This window comes from Dermacentor andersoni, chromosome 1, assembly GCF_023375885.2.
Source record: "Dermacentor andersoni chromosome 1, qqDerAnde1_hic_scaffold, whole genome shotgun sequence".
NCBI classification, from domain to species: Eukaryota; Metazoa; Arthropoda; class Arachnida; order Ixodida; family Ixodidae; genus Dermacentor; species Dermacentor andersoni.
This window is the reverse complement of record NC_092814.1, coordinates 350874917-350892174: the sequence shown is the minus strand read 5'-3', so window position 1 is coordinate 350892174 and position 17258 is coordinate 350874917. Positions and strand designations below refer to the sequence as shown.

The 17258-nt window shown below is 42.7% G+C and overlaps 1 protein-coding gene and 1 non-coding gene across 5 annotated transcripts in view; one reads left to right on the top strand and one right to left on the bottom strand.

Moving 5' to 3' along the window:
• Positions 1 to 17258, bottom strand: part of LOC126516435 (protein zer-1 homolog) — a 145340-nt gene that overhangs the window by 12181 nt on the left and 115901 nt on the right. For all 4 annotated transcript variants that reach the window (XM_055063891.2, XM_050166555.3, XM_050166556.3 and 1 more), the window contains 2 exons: positions 11212 to 11309; positions 7756 to 7882 (listed from right to left, as the gene is read on the bottom strand). In XM_055063891.2, the coding sequence (XP_054919866.1) occupies positions 7756 to 7882; positions 11212 to 11309 (225 nt within the window). The remainder of the gene's footprint in view (positions 1 to 7755; positions 7883 to 11211; positions 11310 to 17258) is intronic.
• On the top strand, positions 4076 to 4148 carry TRNAT-CGU (transfer RNA threonine (anticodon CGU)). Its single transcript has one exon. It is a non-coding gene; the product is annotated as a tRNA-Thr (tRNA).

Below are 17258 nucleotides of genomic sequence, written 5' to 3'. Positions count from 1 at the left end.
GTACTCAGCATGATTTTGGATTGTAGCGCGAAGTGACATGGACACAGACTAGAAGCAGACAGGACAAGCGCTAACTCTCAGCTAAATTTTTATTAAAACGAAGAACACATATATATATAGGTGATTGCAAAAACCGCAGCATAAGAATGTGACAAGGTAAAAACATCAGTTAAACATATCAGGAGGTATGGAAATCAAAAAAGGAAACAACACAAAAAAAAGACTACTTCAGATTAATACACGTATTGTGAAGATACTGAAATTTGCATTGTAACAGAGACAAAGATGCAAGCTAGCGCAAGTGTCTCCTAATCTTTTGATGTGGAATGCCTCGATTATTTCCCGTGTGGTTTGGTATTTGTGTCTGGAAAGAATTTTCGTGTCTTCAAAGAAAGGTTTACAACCACAATTGAAACAATGTGACGTTAGATGTGATGCATTAGGGTTGTGTTCTTTTAGTCTAATATTAATGCACCTGCCGCTTTGTCCAATGTAAGTTTTCCCGCACTTCTCTGTCTCTGTCTCTTCTGTCTCCGTTAGAATGCGAATTTCAGTATCTTCACAATACGTGTATTACTTTGAAGTAGTCTTTTTTCTTGTGTTGTTTCCTTTCTTGATTTCCATACCTCGTGATATGTTTAACTGATGTTTTTACCTTGTCATGTTCTTATGCTGCGGTTTTTGCAGTCACCTATATATATATATGTTCTTCGTTTTAATAAAAATTTAGCTGAGAGTTAGCGCTTGTCCTGTCTGCTTCTAGTCTGTGTCTGTGTCACTTCGTGCTACAATCCAAGATCAGGTTACTGTACCAACTCGCCCAACTTTCTATCCCTTTGCAAGTACTCAGCAGCAACAAAATAACATCAGTTAACTCAATCACAATATAGCGTCAAAAGAGTAATTTCACAACAGGAGAAATAACTAACACCACTAAGCAATGTGCATATTAATTCCAACTTTGGTAAATACATGCTAGATTACAAAAAAATAAATAATAATACACCCACAATTGTGGCAATGGCTGGTGATTCTAAATGTTCGAAATGGGAAAAAGAATAACAAAAACAAATAGAAGAGAGGAGAGAACTGCAAAAATAGAGCACACAATAGGCATTTCAGTCAGTGTCATATTTGGTTATACAGTACAGCAGGTTTCAGAAATGCAAATAACAGCTCGCCGACCATACGCTGTTCACTACACAAACTAGGCCACCGACATGGCCTCGGACAGCATCTTATATGGAGTCCCTTTCAAAGCCATGACAGGGACAGAGGAAGGTTTCATCGCAACCACACAGGCCAATGCCTGCGCTGTGAAAGTACAAGACAAAACACAACCAGGATTTATTCGATGGTGAAGCGGGTGTTCTGACACACCAGTATAGGTATTGGTCCTATGCCCATGCCACACAATTTTCCAATGAAAGCGCCACAGAGATATGATGGGGTATCATTATACCAGCATACTAGCGCAGACGTATACATCGATTACTGTGCGCAGCATCGAACATGTCGACAACATGCTGAAGATCTATCTTATTGGCAGAAGATCGCTTGACCGCAAGCACAGTTAGGTCGCTCAGACGGTTATTCGTCATCTTTCTGCAAAGATACCCTATTTACTAGATTCTAACATGCCCTCGATTGTAACGCACACTCATCTTCTGTAAAAAAAAAAAAAAAAAAAATTAGAAAATGCCCTCGACTGTAATGTGCACCCGTTTGCCGTGATCTAAAAAAAAAAGTCCTTTACAGTACCACGCACCTCATTCTTTCATACAAAAATACACCTTCCTTAAAGTTCATTTCGAACATTTTTGAGAAAAGAGAGGTTTAGCTTGTCCGGTATTCGGGTAAACACAGGCGGACACAGGTGGGACAGAGGTGTAAACGTGAGCGGCCTGCATGGAGCAGCCACCTGCTGGCACAGAGCTCAAACAGACAAAAACAGCTAATATTGCAATAACCAAGTGTGTTTTACTTTGCTGCGGGTGTAAATTTTTGGCAGCAACACGACTATGCCAGTGTCACCTGTGTTTACATGAATACCGGGCAAGGTAAACTTCTCTAAAGATACATTGGCTATTTATAAAATTTCAGAGTAAAATTTACAATGCGTGAAAGGATGCGTTTGCAGGCCCCTGAACTAGATGTTGCCACCATACTGAGCGAGAATCGGGATCGCATTGATTACACATCTGAATCACATCTTGTCTGTGCCTGCACGGAGTAGCAACATGGTAGCACCTTTTCGGTTACCAATTTAAATGCACGAGTGCTATGGCAAGCATTTCCTCTGAATTTAGTTATATGAACTCTGTGCCCGCATGTTTACGGTGATACCAAGACGGCGGCACTACGTCAACAGAAAGGCACGTGATCAGCAGTGCAATAGCACCTCTAGAAGCCCGATTTTCATTCCGATTCCGATATTCTGCCATGAGACAAAGAAGGTCTTAGGATTGTGGGAAACAAAATTTAAACAAAAAATTTTGACTAAGTTGGGAACTTCCCAATTTTTTTTTACATTTTTGGGTGATCCAACTTTCGGGTGATACGAAATTTTTGTGCCATCCCGAGAAATTCGTATAACAGAGATTCTACTGTATGCACACCAGATGCAAGCTCCAGCAAACTGGTTCATATAGCACAGAACGTTAACCGACAAAAGAGTGCCTATGAATGCACATTCGTTCTGCATAATCGGACAATACATCACAACAAAACCTGTAGATAAAATGTCAGCTTTGACTTTCTTATACACTCAATTCCTGTTAATTTTGCCTTTGTAGAAGCGCAAGACTAGGTAAAACGATCCGAAAAGTTGAATTAACAAATGGCGGCAAAATGAACAAATTCAAACCTTTTTTTTATTGCTTAAAGTAGTCTGTCTTCATAGACTACTTTAATTCGGGATTATAGTAACTATACATAATATTGTCGTCGGTCAGTGGTCCGCAGACCTCAACACTGAAAAAATCCTCGAAGAAGACTTCACCCAGGGCCCAGTGCAATGATGATGATGATGTATAGGTTTTTTTTGGTGCAAGGGCCAGGGATGGCCAAAGAGTGCCAAGAAATGGTGTGGGAAAGTCGATGATGCGGTGGATGACAAAAGTCAGATGTAGCAAGGCTGTATAGAGGTCGAAAAGATTCCCAGTAAGGTGCATAAAATATGCAAGCATTAAAATAATGTCAAGCAGAGTTATGTGGGCAGTGACCATAAAACATATTCTAAAATGAAACAACACGAAAAAAATGTGTTGATTCTGCTAGTGCTACCACCTCACTAAGACCCTTGAGCACAAGGGTCTGGAGGCACGTGCTCTACAAAATGGTACACTCACAGCAATACCCTCTAGATACAGGTAGGGCTATACGAATCTTTCGGGCTAATAACATGCAGAACAACATCATGTAAAAAGTTAAGTACTGCCTTGGTTGCAAACATAAGCTCTAGGCCAAGAAACAGTGACGGATGTAAGGGAATAGGTAGTTTGCATACTATTGGAAAGTCCTTTTTCTGTTCTTCTGCTTCCTGGCACTCCAGTAAGACGTGGAGTACGGTCAGCCTCTCGCCACATTTGCCACAAAGGGGAGGCTCATCGCCAGTCAAAAGGTATGAATGGGTAACATGTGTGCCCTATTCTGAGGCGGCAAAAGAGGCCGTCAGATTGTCGTGACTTTGTTAATGATGGCCAGTTCCCTAAATGTGGCTTAATTACATTGCCATTAACTTATAATTTCTTTAATATTCAACTAGTCAGTACAAGTAATTTCCCCTTGGTGTCTTTGTTTGTTGGCTTCTCATTATATGATTAATAAAAATTGGGCCCATCCATTAACCCCCTTTCTTTTCGTTCTTACATAACGAGGGTCTCGAATCCGGCAACATTGATGCTTTCAGGTAGCACGTGCGGGTTCATTGACCAGTTGCCTTCACCCAGAAAGATCACATACTCACGACGCCTGCGGCAGAAAGGATGTTCCACATCTGCCATCAAGGTTTGCGAGTGATGGCACTGGCTAACACTCCCAAGGTTAGTTCTAGCAGTGAAGGTGGGGAAACGGTGCCGCAGTAGCTCAATTGGTTAGAGCATCGGACACGTAATGCGAAGACGTGGGATCGTTCCCCACCTGCGGCAAGCTTGTTTTTTCATCCACTTTCATTGCCATTAACTTATCATTTCTTTAATTCAATTAGTAAGTACAAGTAATTTTCCCTATGTTGTCCTTGGCGTCCTTGTTTGTTGGCTTCTCATGATATGATTTGCCATATCTAGGAATATAGACAAAAAGTACTCCGTGTGTGCGAATGCATTACGGATGTTTGCTTTAATGTGCACGAGATGGTCGGTTGTAGATCGGCCTTCCCTAAAGCCACATTGAAATGGGTCAAGCGCTTTGTTGGACTCAAGGAAATGTACAAGACGGTGATTGATAATTTTCTCAAAAAGCTTACTAAGGCAGCTTGTAAGTGCTGTAGAATGGTAACTGGTCAGCAATGAAGAATACTTACCATGCTTCAAAACTGGGATAACAATAGCTTCATTCCATTTAGATGGACTATACCCAGCAGCTCCGATAATATTGAAAAATGTGAGTAGTGTGATTTGTGTGTCAGAGTGGAAGTGCTTAATCATATCGTACATAATTCTATTGGGGCTCGGTGTAGAGCTCTGACATGCGGTCAAGGAAGCTTTAAGTTCGGCAATGCTAAAAGGACGGCTATAAGGATCATCTGGGCCACATTTCCAGTTCAGTGGCTTATATTCTTCTATTCCTTTATATTTCAGAAAGCTCTCTGAATAGTGGGTGGAGCTAGGCATGCACTCCAAGTGTTCACCAAGAGCGTCGGCCTGGTCTTCCAACTTGTTTCCTTCTTCATCCAAAAGGCGCAACGGATGGATTTGTTTACCCTTAAGCCTCCTTAGCCCATTCCACACTTTTGCCTCCTGTATGTATGAATTAATGCCAGAGGGGAATCTCTCCCAGCTTGCCCTCCTAGCTTGCCATTGCATCTGCATTCCCTGTGATTTAATGTTTTTGAATTCGATCAAATTTTCTGCAGTTGGAGATCGACAGAGTATGGCCCACGCTTTACTTTATTTCTTCCGTGCCTCCTTGCACTCATAGTTCCACCACAGCACTAGTCTTTTCGATGAGCTTCGGTGTGATTGTGGAATAAACTTGTTTGCTGTGTCGATGATAAAAGCGGTAAAATAGGCTACTGCGTTGCCTATACTAAAATCGGTGATAAAATGTCATGACAAGCAAGCAGATTCCTTAAAATGATTCCAGTCGGTGGAGGCTAGGTTCCACCATGGGGGGACGTGGCGGATATTCGTGTTGCTGAATTTGGTTTATCATTATAGGGCAGTGGTCATTCCTGTAACGATTTTTTATAACGCTCCACTCTAAGTAAGGAAAAGCTGCCGATCCAATCGCTAGGTCTATAGAACAGTAAGAATTGTGCGAGATATTATAATAAGTCAGTTCCTTTTTATTAAACAGGCATGCACCAGAGTTTACTAGGAAGTTATCTGTTGTGGACTCCCTGCGAAACTGCACAGCACCGGTTGCAGAATGACCCGTCATGGACGCAAGCACGAACTCTGGCCTCCATTCAACAATTCGCCTGGCAACATCCGCTTCCGTCAGCCACAATCAGTGATGAAAGCACAGCATATAAGCAGCTGCCGAGTTCCGCCCCTTCGGGGCACGACACCGCGCACAGAATGGTCCACTCACACACCCTACTATTCCAAGCTACCTTTCTGTTCCTGTCTGCTGCCATGCTTGTTGCGGACTCCCTGCAAAACTGCACACTGCCGGTTGCAGAAAGACCCCTCTTTTGGATGCAAGCACCAACTCTGGCCTCCATTCAACAACTTGCCTGGTAACATCAGCTTCCGTCGGCCACAATCAGTGATGAAAGCAGAGCACGTAAGCAGCTGCCGTGTTTCGACACCACAGATGGAATGGTCCACTCACACACCCTACTATTCCAGGTTAGTTACTTCAACGTAAGCAATTACATGAAAACCAGCCGTCGTTGCTTCATTGCAGTGTCTTGCCCCAAAGTTGTTGTGAACTGTTGAACATGTTTGCACAACTCAAACATAGAGTTGCCCTTTGCCTTGCAAACATACCTCTAATTCTTTTTGGCGACATCAAACAAAACCCAGGTCCCTCTAACACTGACATTTTAGCAACAGTCCTTGCTACCGTCCAAAGAATAGAAACAGGCTAAGACGCAATGCATAATGACTTATGTGCGCTCAAGAACTGGCAGGCATCGGTTGATGCTGAGCTGAAACAACTGTCCTCGAGAATACGTGCTGTTGAAGTGGAAGCAGTGGAAATTAGAAAACAGGTTCACACAGCATGCGAACCGACTGCTGGTACTTCGGGTGCCTTAAGACAGCACTGACTGCTTACACCGCTCTTAGTGCACCCAGTTTTGGAAAAGGCTGGTTTTTGTGAACAAATATCTCAACAAAGAATGCTGCTTTTAAAATTGTGTAAATTATTTTAGCCTTCTGTGACAACCTACTGACACTGCCATTGCAACACGAGCCTTAAAACCCATAGTAGAAAAGTTAAAGAATTTTAGTTATATAGCAGGCTACAAAGGCAACTCGCCCATGTATGCCTGCCATGCTGAAGCGACGAATAGTGAATAAAGCACCACCATCGTACAAGTTGAATCTTGTACAAGTGAGTGAGTGTGTGTGAGTGTCTGCACACATGCATGCGTGTGTGTGTGTGTGTAATCTGTTGTGCTTTGGGAGAAGCCAGGAGGTGAAGGAACATTCAAGGGCTGCCCAGAAGCTCCGCAGCAACTGATGTACGCAAATATTATGGTTGGACATGCTGACCCACCATGTGGCAAAAACAGTGGCGAGAGGTACGGGGATCAATACCCCTTACCTCCACCAGAAATGTTGCACAAAACACATATATTTACAAATATTTACAAGTAAGGCGAGCAACATAGGAGTCACAGCAGACAAGATGGCAAGGAGCAACTTTTACCTCTTCTTCATCGATGCCGGCTTAATGCGACAGACTTCTGTCCCGTGGCATTACTGCCAGAACGCAGGCCTCTCAAAATGCCTTCACATTGCCATGAAGGCCTGCAGAGGCCAGGCAGGCACAAGAGGGAAAGTAATCCCCAAGGAAAATGACTGCACAAAAACATGCTCTTCCCTCAATACATAGAAGAGACAGCTGTTGCATCCGGTTACTTCCCTGTAAACAGCAATGTCATACAAGCCTCCTTAAAGAAGGCCTGCCTGTCAGTTGGCAGCCAGCTGGCAGTTCTGAAAATGGCGATGAGCTCTCTCTTCAAAATGAGGGAGAGCTGTCTTTATGTGCCTTGTGTAAGCTACACATACCGCACACACTACAGAACTTGGCCAAGATGTTCACAGCTCCGTGCTCTACAAATGGAATGCATTTACTCGCAAGCTCAAGGGCTGGTTTAGGGCCTTTTACAGGCTTTCAGAGCTACAAAATTACCAGCCCTGTGCCTTCATTATAGATGCTTCAATGACACGTACTATGCATTTGTAACGAATTCAGTCAATTATTTTCTTGGCAGCTTGCATGGGAGCCTGATGCACCAGAAATGCAGAGCTGACCACATCTCCAAATAGACTCCTAAATGAATGCAGTAACTTCACTAAAATTTCAACTCCATGGTTCTTTGCTCTAATGAGCTTTCCCAAAGAGTGATGTGACACTCACTTGACACACTGATCAATGATGAGCTTGGCGAGCTCGTGGATACGTGGGTATGGCCTAGGGTTCCGCATCAGTTGTTCAAGCATCTCGAGGCCACCCTCTTCCCGCACCAGGGGGCAGTACTTGCCAGCTGCAAAGCAAATGACATGCAGCTACAGAACTCGCAAAATGCAATGTTTTGCTTCACTATTCAGTTTAGTGCATCTACGTTGCTCAGTGCAGTGCATCTTTCGTAACATAAAATTTCTACAGACCAATGTTATGCCTTTGCAAACACATCACCCCACTTGTACTGCAAATCACACATGAATGTGCCCAGCCTCATGTCCGTTACAACTCGACGTTTAAACAGTCGATCATCATACGCCATAACGAGCCAACCAGGCAGACCATTGTGTTGGGTTTCCGTTTCAGAACCACCTTCCTGTTGCAATGAGTCATTCTTTCTTCTCATCAGCCCTAAGTACACCCGTCTCTTCTTGCATGCCACTCAGCGACAGAACACTTTGCAGTTCTTCGTTCTTGCCCCTTCCCCTCCAGCCATTGCATCAGTGGCTGTTAGCACCACACAGATGCTGTTAAATTAGAAAGTGGCTTTTGGTTTGCAGGACATCAGAGTCCACTCTCACTCATGTGTAACTCTGCGAGCACAAATTAAATGTGTTCAGCATCAACTCTGAGCCCGTAAATCGCTCAGCGAAGAGTCTTATGAGCCGCTGCCACAATGGTCTTTGCGTATGTAGTGTGCAATATTTTTGTTTCATCATTAACTTTTCAGAACTACACAAGGACTAAAGGGAGATCACACAACAAAAGTGCTGTGACGTGTGGTCCCCCTTTATTCCTTGTGTAGTTCTTGCGCTGAAAAGCCAGAAGCTAATAAGCAAAACTGAGACACACACCCTTCGTTTTTCCTCCATGGCATGTACTGCCCTTCAGATTCAATGTCTTGTTTAACAGCATGTGCCCCATCAAGCAAAGCACACTTGCAGAGGTGCAGTGCAGTGTCCAATACATCGAATGTGGTGGTGGTGAAAAGGAGTTTGATACATGCGTAGTACTACACTGCTATACACTGTTGTCCACTTGTAAAAATACCATATATAACGATATATCGGTTATAATGATGAGTCGACTTCAGACTATCAACTTATGCATTAGGGCTATGAAAAAAATACCCATATAGTATAACGATATGTTAGTCACTGCATATTGTATATAACAATCGAAATGCTGCCTTCTGAGCGGCGTTTTCCATGCAGAATAATTGTGAATTTCCTTTGCTAAGTTCCTCTTAACTGAGATGGGGCAAAAAGTTTGCCTATGCGAGTTCTAATCAGCTGCCATTACCGTGCAGCGTGTCCCGCCAGCGCGCCAATTGTGAAAGCCACGGAGAGCATCGCAAGTTAGCGCAGTGTGCCACAAGATGGCACCAGCTGCTTCGCATCCATGTCACCGGCAGGCATCCAGAGGGAAAAGAAAAAAAAGCCAGAAGCAAACCGCGCCTGTGCTCCCTTTCTACAATCTTCCTCAGCGAGCGTGGAAATGCGCCACGGAAGCAGCAGTACGTGCCCCGACAAAGCGCAAAGCTGTGTCGCTTGAGACGAAGCTGCAAATTTTAGAAGACATCAAAGTACCAGCTCGCGCAGTCGATGATATCAACGATTCTGAAAACCGTGAGTGCCACGATCACGAAGGCTAGAACCAGTGGCCATTCCAATGAATAGAAACGGCGGGCTTTGTACGCTTGGGCAAAACTCCCATGTGTGAAACGAACACGGTGGCAGCCTCTGACGTTGTCGAACTCTGGGAACACGTTGCTACGGGCGATAAAATAGGTGGTGCTTCGACGGAGGAGTTTCTGAGTGCAGATAGTGCTCCCTCGTTCTGCGAAGATTCTCCGACGGGCCTATTGTCGTGACAGACAACGGTGTTGTGCGATCGAGGCAACGATTTTGACATTGAAACCGACCCAAATGTTCACGCAAAGTGCACTGTTGTCGACAGAGTCAGTTATTGGTTTCATGTACGCTGAATTATAGCGCCAGTGTTCGTGCAGCCGCTGGACGCGATGCACACCGTGGTTGTAGATTTCTGACTACTTCAGCGCGTCTAACGCTTGACATGCTGTTTAGAGGTATAAATACCGTATTTACTCGCATAATAATCGCACTCGTGTAATGATCGCACCCCTAAATTTTGTCATCAAAATTCGAATTTTTAAGATTTCCAGTGTAATGATCGCACCCCGAACTTGCCGCAGTGATATGTCGTGTGCCAAGTCTAGCTAATAAAGATCGCGCTTACCATCTGTCAAATGCTACGCAAACGACTCAAGACAAACCAAGCGGTCTGCACACACCAAACATTCTTAAGCAGATGCCCCATTTTATTCCTTTCATCACTTTCCACACTTCTCTGAAAAAAAAAAAGCTACAACCAAACTTGCCTTTATTATGTGTAGGCTTTATAATGGTTGTGGTCAACAACAACAAAAAATGCGCCTTTCGGTTGTTCTCGTCTGCACTAGTGGGCACGCAACAAATTTCGAGCAGCAACGATAGCAGCCACGTCTACACTGATACGTTAGAAGTGTACCCTATTCATACGCCGACGCTTGTACCACAGCTAAGATATTCGCCCACCCTTAGCAAAAACGTGCCGTATTAGGATAGTAGTGAAGACAAATGCCGCAGTTTCCGCAGCATGCCCGCCATGTGTTCCTTATGCCACTGGCAGCTAAGCGCGCCCGTCTGTTTCTGTCCCCTCAAAGTGGACGTGGCTGCGTTATTGCCGCATACTTGCCGATACTAATGAAATTATTCATTACTGATACGGAAGAAACTGTTTCAATGCACGTAATGTACTCACGAGAAAAAAACAATATCGCGTACGGCGCGTTCGGCTTGCTCCGCCGGCCGCCATTTTTGTTTTGTTGTCCCGCACTACATACAGCTGCGGCTGCCTATTTGTTGACCTGTTGTCATCCCGCAGCAAATGTGAGATGAAAAAAAAAATTTTTCTTTTTGTGGGAAATTTAATCCACGTAATGATCGCACCCCTGAATTCGCATCAATTTTTTTTGACAAAGAAGTGCGATCATTATGCGAGTAAATACAGTAAATGTTTCATTTTTCACAACTTTCTTTCTACGTCAATTTTTTATCATTAGTGGTAAATTTGGTTTCGCCGCTACGAAGGCATGTTCAGCAGCTTTTTTTCTTCTTTTTTTACGGCAGTCCAGATATAGCGATAATTGGTTATAACGATCGGATTTTTCCTTCTTGATATCGTTATAAGTGGACTGCACTGTACTGGGTTATGCGTGCTTTGTGAAAGAAAACTGCTCTGACAATGCCAAGAATGCTATTTGAACTTTAAAAAATGTTTGTTATGTTTTGGCAGTCAGAACAGCTCGAGTGATCACTTCAAATGAACTGCACTTTGTGCAACACTCACGGTAGACTTGAGTAAGATTCGCGAGGGCCCAAACAGCCCAGTGTTGGGCCTCTGGGGTGTGTTCACACTGCAGTAGTCGTAGGATTGGCTCGAATGAACTGCACAGAAACAAGGGCAATGAACATATTAGTAGACACCATAGCTCACTCAAAAGCAGGTTGGACTCATATGTGTTTATGGCACTACAAAAAGCCAGAAATGGTTTTCATCCAACTTCATACTTCTTTTTTTTTTTTTTGGACTGTAAGCACAACAAAGTACAGTTGCCACTTGTAGCATGCTGTTTGGGATTAATAACTTTGTCACTATCATCAAAGAGTGCTTCGTGCAATGGCAGTGACAGCAGTGCGTCCAGTTTGGCAGCACAATTAATCCCCTTTCAGCGCAGCACTTCATTGCTATTATACAGGCACCGCAGCCTTTTAAGCACCAGAACATTTTTCACATTCCTTAACCTGCATTTTTGTAGAAGTGCACTGCATCCCCAGCTCACTCAAGCACTTGAACACAGTGTCCTCTGTTCACTAACCAGGGTCAAGACAGAAAAATAAATTATTATCACTACTGGCTGTAAGTTGTGGTGCTTGAAACTTCAAGTTTGGAGAAGCACAGTGAGCACTATATTCTTAATGCGTGCCCTGAATGCTTGTAGTAGTTGTCAACTTGTCACTTATCCATACAGGCCAAATTCGTAAAATCTCTAGATGCGACATCAAAATGAGAGAGGGGGTAGTTGCACGGAGTTCTTTTTTTTAAAGCTTACTCTGATTGCACACCTTTTGAGGGATACATACGCACTTCATTAACAGTATTTTACCTTTAGAAGCAGCATATAATCAGCAGTAAACTTAACATTGCAGAGACTGACTAGAAACATTGTTTTTAAATCACAGTGACTTTACCAAAAAATTTTTTGTTGCCAATTTTGCCTCCTTCAGGAACTTGCTCAAAGCAAGCACCCCTCTGGCGTCTTTTCACCATCATAAACTTTCAGCGGAGAGTTCGGAGACCGATGAGTAATCTTTCATGTGAACAGAATTTATTTTTTGTAAAACTTGGCTTTAGTAAAGTCTTAAAACGAACAATTCAAATTATGAATAATTCAAGAGGATGGGCAGGTATGCTATCACTGAAAGAATGCCAGAGCTTCTGCAGCTCCATTATGACGGTGCGAAATGCATACAGACGAATCTTAGACATATTGTGTTATGAACCTGGTATGTTGTTTAGGAAAGGATTAACTCATGCGCATGTGATGGCAGATGAATGTGGCATGTCATCTGTCTTGCATGCAATTCTGATAAAACACATGCATTCCACATGCACGTCTAGCTCTTTGAGGCCTTTACTCTCTTCAAGGCCACCCATAACAAAATTTTCGGCCATGTAAAAAGCCTAGTTTCAGATAGTGCTGATGCAAAGTAGCCTCCATGCAAAATTTTACATTTGAAATACGAGCGGAGGCATTGCAAAAGTATAAAGTTTGATACATAAACTGAAAAACAAATGCCGTGGTTGTCACTTGTCGGAAGTGATGCGTGACTCGGAGTGCGCAGCTCCGTAGCATGACATACAAGATTAGGTAACACCCGTGGCATGCTGAAAATTTGCGGAGGCGACATGCCGACGTCATAACCGCTAACAACCAGGTGCATGCATCATTCGCTTAGGTGCTCTTTAAAGGCTTCTAATAAAAGATTTGACAATCATCAGCACAGCAGATGCTTAGACTGCTTCAGTAATATATACTACTCATTCATAACCAATTTAGCCAAAGAAAAATTTTGTTGCAGTTGGTTTTTAAGAGCCCGTGGTGTAATTTAAATGGTGAATATAGAGGAAGGAGTATTAAAATAAGTTGCATTAGTACATAGTACATCACGCATCTGCAATATCAAAACAGCCGCTCTTACCATGAGAGGAATGCTTGTTAAGCCAGTTAAAAACAGAAGGCAGTAGTGGATGCCACCAGTAAAGAAGGACTACATTGGATTGTAAAGGAACTAAGAATTCAACCTAGCAAATTTTGATTAATTTTACTGCTTTGATACTGCCCAAATATGAGAAAATACATCAAAATCTGTGACATCACACATCCAGTTATTATGGTTTGGTCATAAAATTCAAGAAAGAAAAATTAGGCCATCACTTTCTCTAGCAATTAACCAGCTCCTGACAAAAGAATGAAAACAGTTTTGAATAAAAACACTAGCAGTCTAAACTGATTTAGAGCCATTTAAATTCATAGTCCCTTTAAGCTAGTCCTTATGGTTCAAAGTAGGGGGTTCCCAAAATGGATTCCGCAGAACCCAGAGGTTCTGCCATCAGCATTTTAGGGTACCGTGAGTGGCCAAAACGAATCTGGCTTCTTCCATGCTTCAGTAGATTTTTCCATCAGAGTTTAAATTTAACAAAACCACCGTACACCATATTTACACTTCATTAGTCTTCCCAAGTAAGTTCACATTTACACTTCAGTAGTCTTCCCTTTTCCATGTTCCCCTACTTATCTGCACAATCCTGCTTCGTTAACTTCCTCAATTGCGATACGTATGTTCCGTGCTAGAACCATGTCGTGGTTTAGTCGTAATCTTGTCGTCCCATTGGAAGTTCAAATGATGTGCGGCTTCCTTCAACCATCAATTGGGCATGCCAGGAGGATTGGAGCTATTCTTTCCGCTGAATCATGGCGCCAAGTTAGGTTCTTGCGCGGCCCTGGGAGACGGTCGCCATTGCAACCGCCCCTACGCCGATTCGAATAGGTTAGCCGTGCAACACGCAGACTTCCTATGGAGGATGACGCTTACGGAGCTTTAACAAAGTAAGAGGAAACACCTTTATAATAATTCACCGTCAAATAATATACTGGTTCTTGGAGACGCCATCGTAAGTGATAACTATAGAAAAACCCTTGCTTTAGGTCCTAAGCACTGTTTTAAGCCTAACGTAAAACCCGTTGACGTTTTAAGCATACCGCGCTGCATAACCAGGTTCGTCCCGGAAGAACGCTCGCGCTGTATTTCAGATTGCATTGCTAGCATTAAACAATCAAATTCTCATTTTAAGACGTCTGACCCTGTCCGACCATTAGTTAATTACCTTGTGGAGCATAAACTTAGACCAGTAATATCTGACAAGGAAGGTTATTTCGTAATTACGCCAGATGACATGTTTTCAGAAAAAGCGATTTCAGCCATAGAAAAGAATTTACAGCCAGTAAAACTAAAGCCTTTGGCAGTTAAGCAACGTGCGGTTGACCTCCTGTCAAGACAATCTTGATAGGGTTGTCTCTAATGTCAAGAAAGCGAAATCCCTCAACTTAGAACTGTTTTTCTTGGCGAAGACCCATAAGCAAGAAATTCCTTTTCGTGCTATAGTGTCAGAGAAAGGGACGTGGCAGGTCTGTGTCGCTAGTTACCTACAGAACTGCTTAGCTTCACTAGTTTTTTCAGACCCCTTTTGCTTGCGTAATTCTCAGGCACTAGTTCAGTATTTGAGAGAGGAAAACCCTGGTGATTGTACAGCTTTTAGTACGGACATTGAAGACCTGTATTATTCCTTGCTGCATGACAAGTTGCTAAATTCCGTAAATGAGTGCATTAAAGAACAAGTGCAAGAATTGGCTTTTATTGACAGATGCGGTGTTTCCACGGGAGCTTTTCTAGAAATTCTTTCAATGTACTTGAAGTCGACGCTGATTGGGTGGAGAGATGGCGTTTTTCTACAGAAATCAGGCATTTGTATTGACTCAAAGGTTGCCCCTATTCTTAGAAATATTTACCCGAGTAAGGTTGACAGCTGATTAGAGACAGCCTTAGGTGATAGCGTTATCAAGATATTTCGTTACGTTGATGATAACCTGATTTTCTGCAATAGGGAATAATTCGATTCCGCTGCTACCTCAGTAAGTGAGCAATTTAAACTTTATGGAGGTGGATTAAAGTTTACCAAGGAATTTCCTCAGCGACGCGTAATTTAGTTTCTTGACATTTCCTTGGTCTTCGAACAAAATCACATTTGTTGGCAGTACTCCCCAAGATCTTCGAAGCCGTTGCTAAACTTTCATTCCAAGCATTCCAAAGTAATAAACGGAATTGCCATGTCGTGCCTTAAGTCTTCTCTCACCAGATCCTGCATGCACAAAATGAGCACCAGTTTTAATGCGCAGGTCCGGCGCCTATTAGAAGCAGGTTATCCTAGTGTAGCAGTGGCCACTGTGGCTGAGCGCCTAAAGAAGTCGGTTTCGAGGGGGACGGATGTGATTACAGAAAGCAGTAATAGCAAACAAAAGAGTAGTGGCTATTCCGTACATTCATTCAGTGTCGCACAGGTTTAAAAAAGTTGCAAGTAGATATGATGGTAATGTTGCTTTCACTGCTCCCAATAAGCTAGGTAAGATATGCGCTGCCATACAGAGGAAAAAGGAGCAGGTAAAAGGCAAAAAAAAAAGAACAGATATTTGTCCAGTGAAGCACAATAAGAACAACACTTTTACTGACTGTCGAATGGGTGTGGTTTATAAAATTCCCCTTAGCTGTGGCCAGTTCTACGTAGGGCAAACGGGACGGTGTATCAATCAGAGGCTAATGGAACATAAAAGGTCGTTAACTGGTGGATCGCCTTCTAATCTTTCCCTACATTGCCAAGATTGTAACTGCACGCCAGAGTTAGATGAATGCGCGATATTGTACAGGCATAAGAATGAAGATATGAGTCTTATGGTAGAGGCATGGCATATCTATAATGGTGGAAGTGCGTGTGTGAGTCAGCCTTCGATTACTTTACATAAGGAAGAGACTAAGTGCCTTAACAGTTATCTCTCACATAGACCGGCACATGTACCCGACTGACCCGTGGTGGTACCATTCCTGAGCTTGCGCAGATGAGTTTTGTGTCTTCTTTCTTTTTTCGCCTCAGTGCTCCCTTCAGTTGATAGCCGGCGTTCGTGTTGTCCACGTCTCTACTCGTGTCCTGTCTGTACGCCTCACCTCTTTTTTGCATAATGAATCCTTACGAACTAGCTCAGCTTTCTGTCGTTCTATGCATCAGACTTGCAGTGCAAAATCCATGATGCACCGACTACGATGAATTGGTCACATTTGTCACTTTGCGAGTTGTTAGTAAATCAAATACGTAATACAGTGTAATTTTAGACAGGCTGGTAGACCACATCATTGGCTTTTAAATAGTAACTTGTAAAAAAATTAAAAATGGTCTTTCTTCAGAAACATTTTCGAATGTTAAAGCTTTTGGTAAACTGCCTACATTTGACTGAACTTTTAAAGCATAATGGCGTTTGGCTGGACCATGAAAATCAGCCAGAAAAGAAGAAAAAAAAAAAGGAAGAAGCACTAAGACGTATGTGCACAGCTAGAGAGTTTCATTTTGCTCCCATTTCAATGTATATAGAGAAATAAATTCCTAAATTAGAGGTACTTTGTGCTTTGTAGCAGTTTTGCTATATTTTTCTTAACACTTGCTTCTATAGAAAAGCACAATAAATGAAAAGGCAGGTTTACTTATCCTTACTCACAAACAATATTGTGTTGTAAAACTATAGCACTGTTTTGCTATGTATGCTGAAATGTGACCAAATCAAGAAATTTGCTAAAACGGGGTTCCAGTAGCCGAATGTCCCTATTTATTACTTTTTTAAAGCCAGCAAACTTTTTTTTTCATAAAACGGAGTTCAGAATTGTCCTCTCAGGTTTAAAATCTTTTTAAACGTGAATTTTATCAAAACCGAAGATGGTGACCCAGACCACTTGTTCATTCTTATCTGGATTCACCCATTTAACATTGGAAAAGGAGAACTGAAAGAGTGGTGCAGTGACAAAGCTGGCTAAGTGCCTCCCTCACGAACCTTGCAATTAAGAAGCTACTATAGACCTGTTAAAAGGACCAAGTCACAACTTAATTTCGACGTACTTTGCTTGTGCCCCACCTTACTGCAAGGAGAGGGCTTTACTCTCCACATCATTTCGATGCCTGGGCCTCCCTGCAGTCTTGGCGTCACAACTGCTGTTCCCCGGCCAGTGCCACAGCTC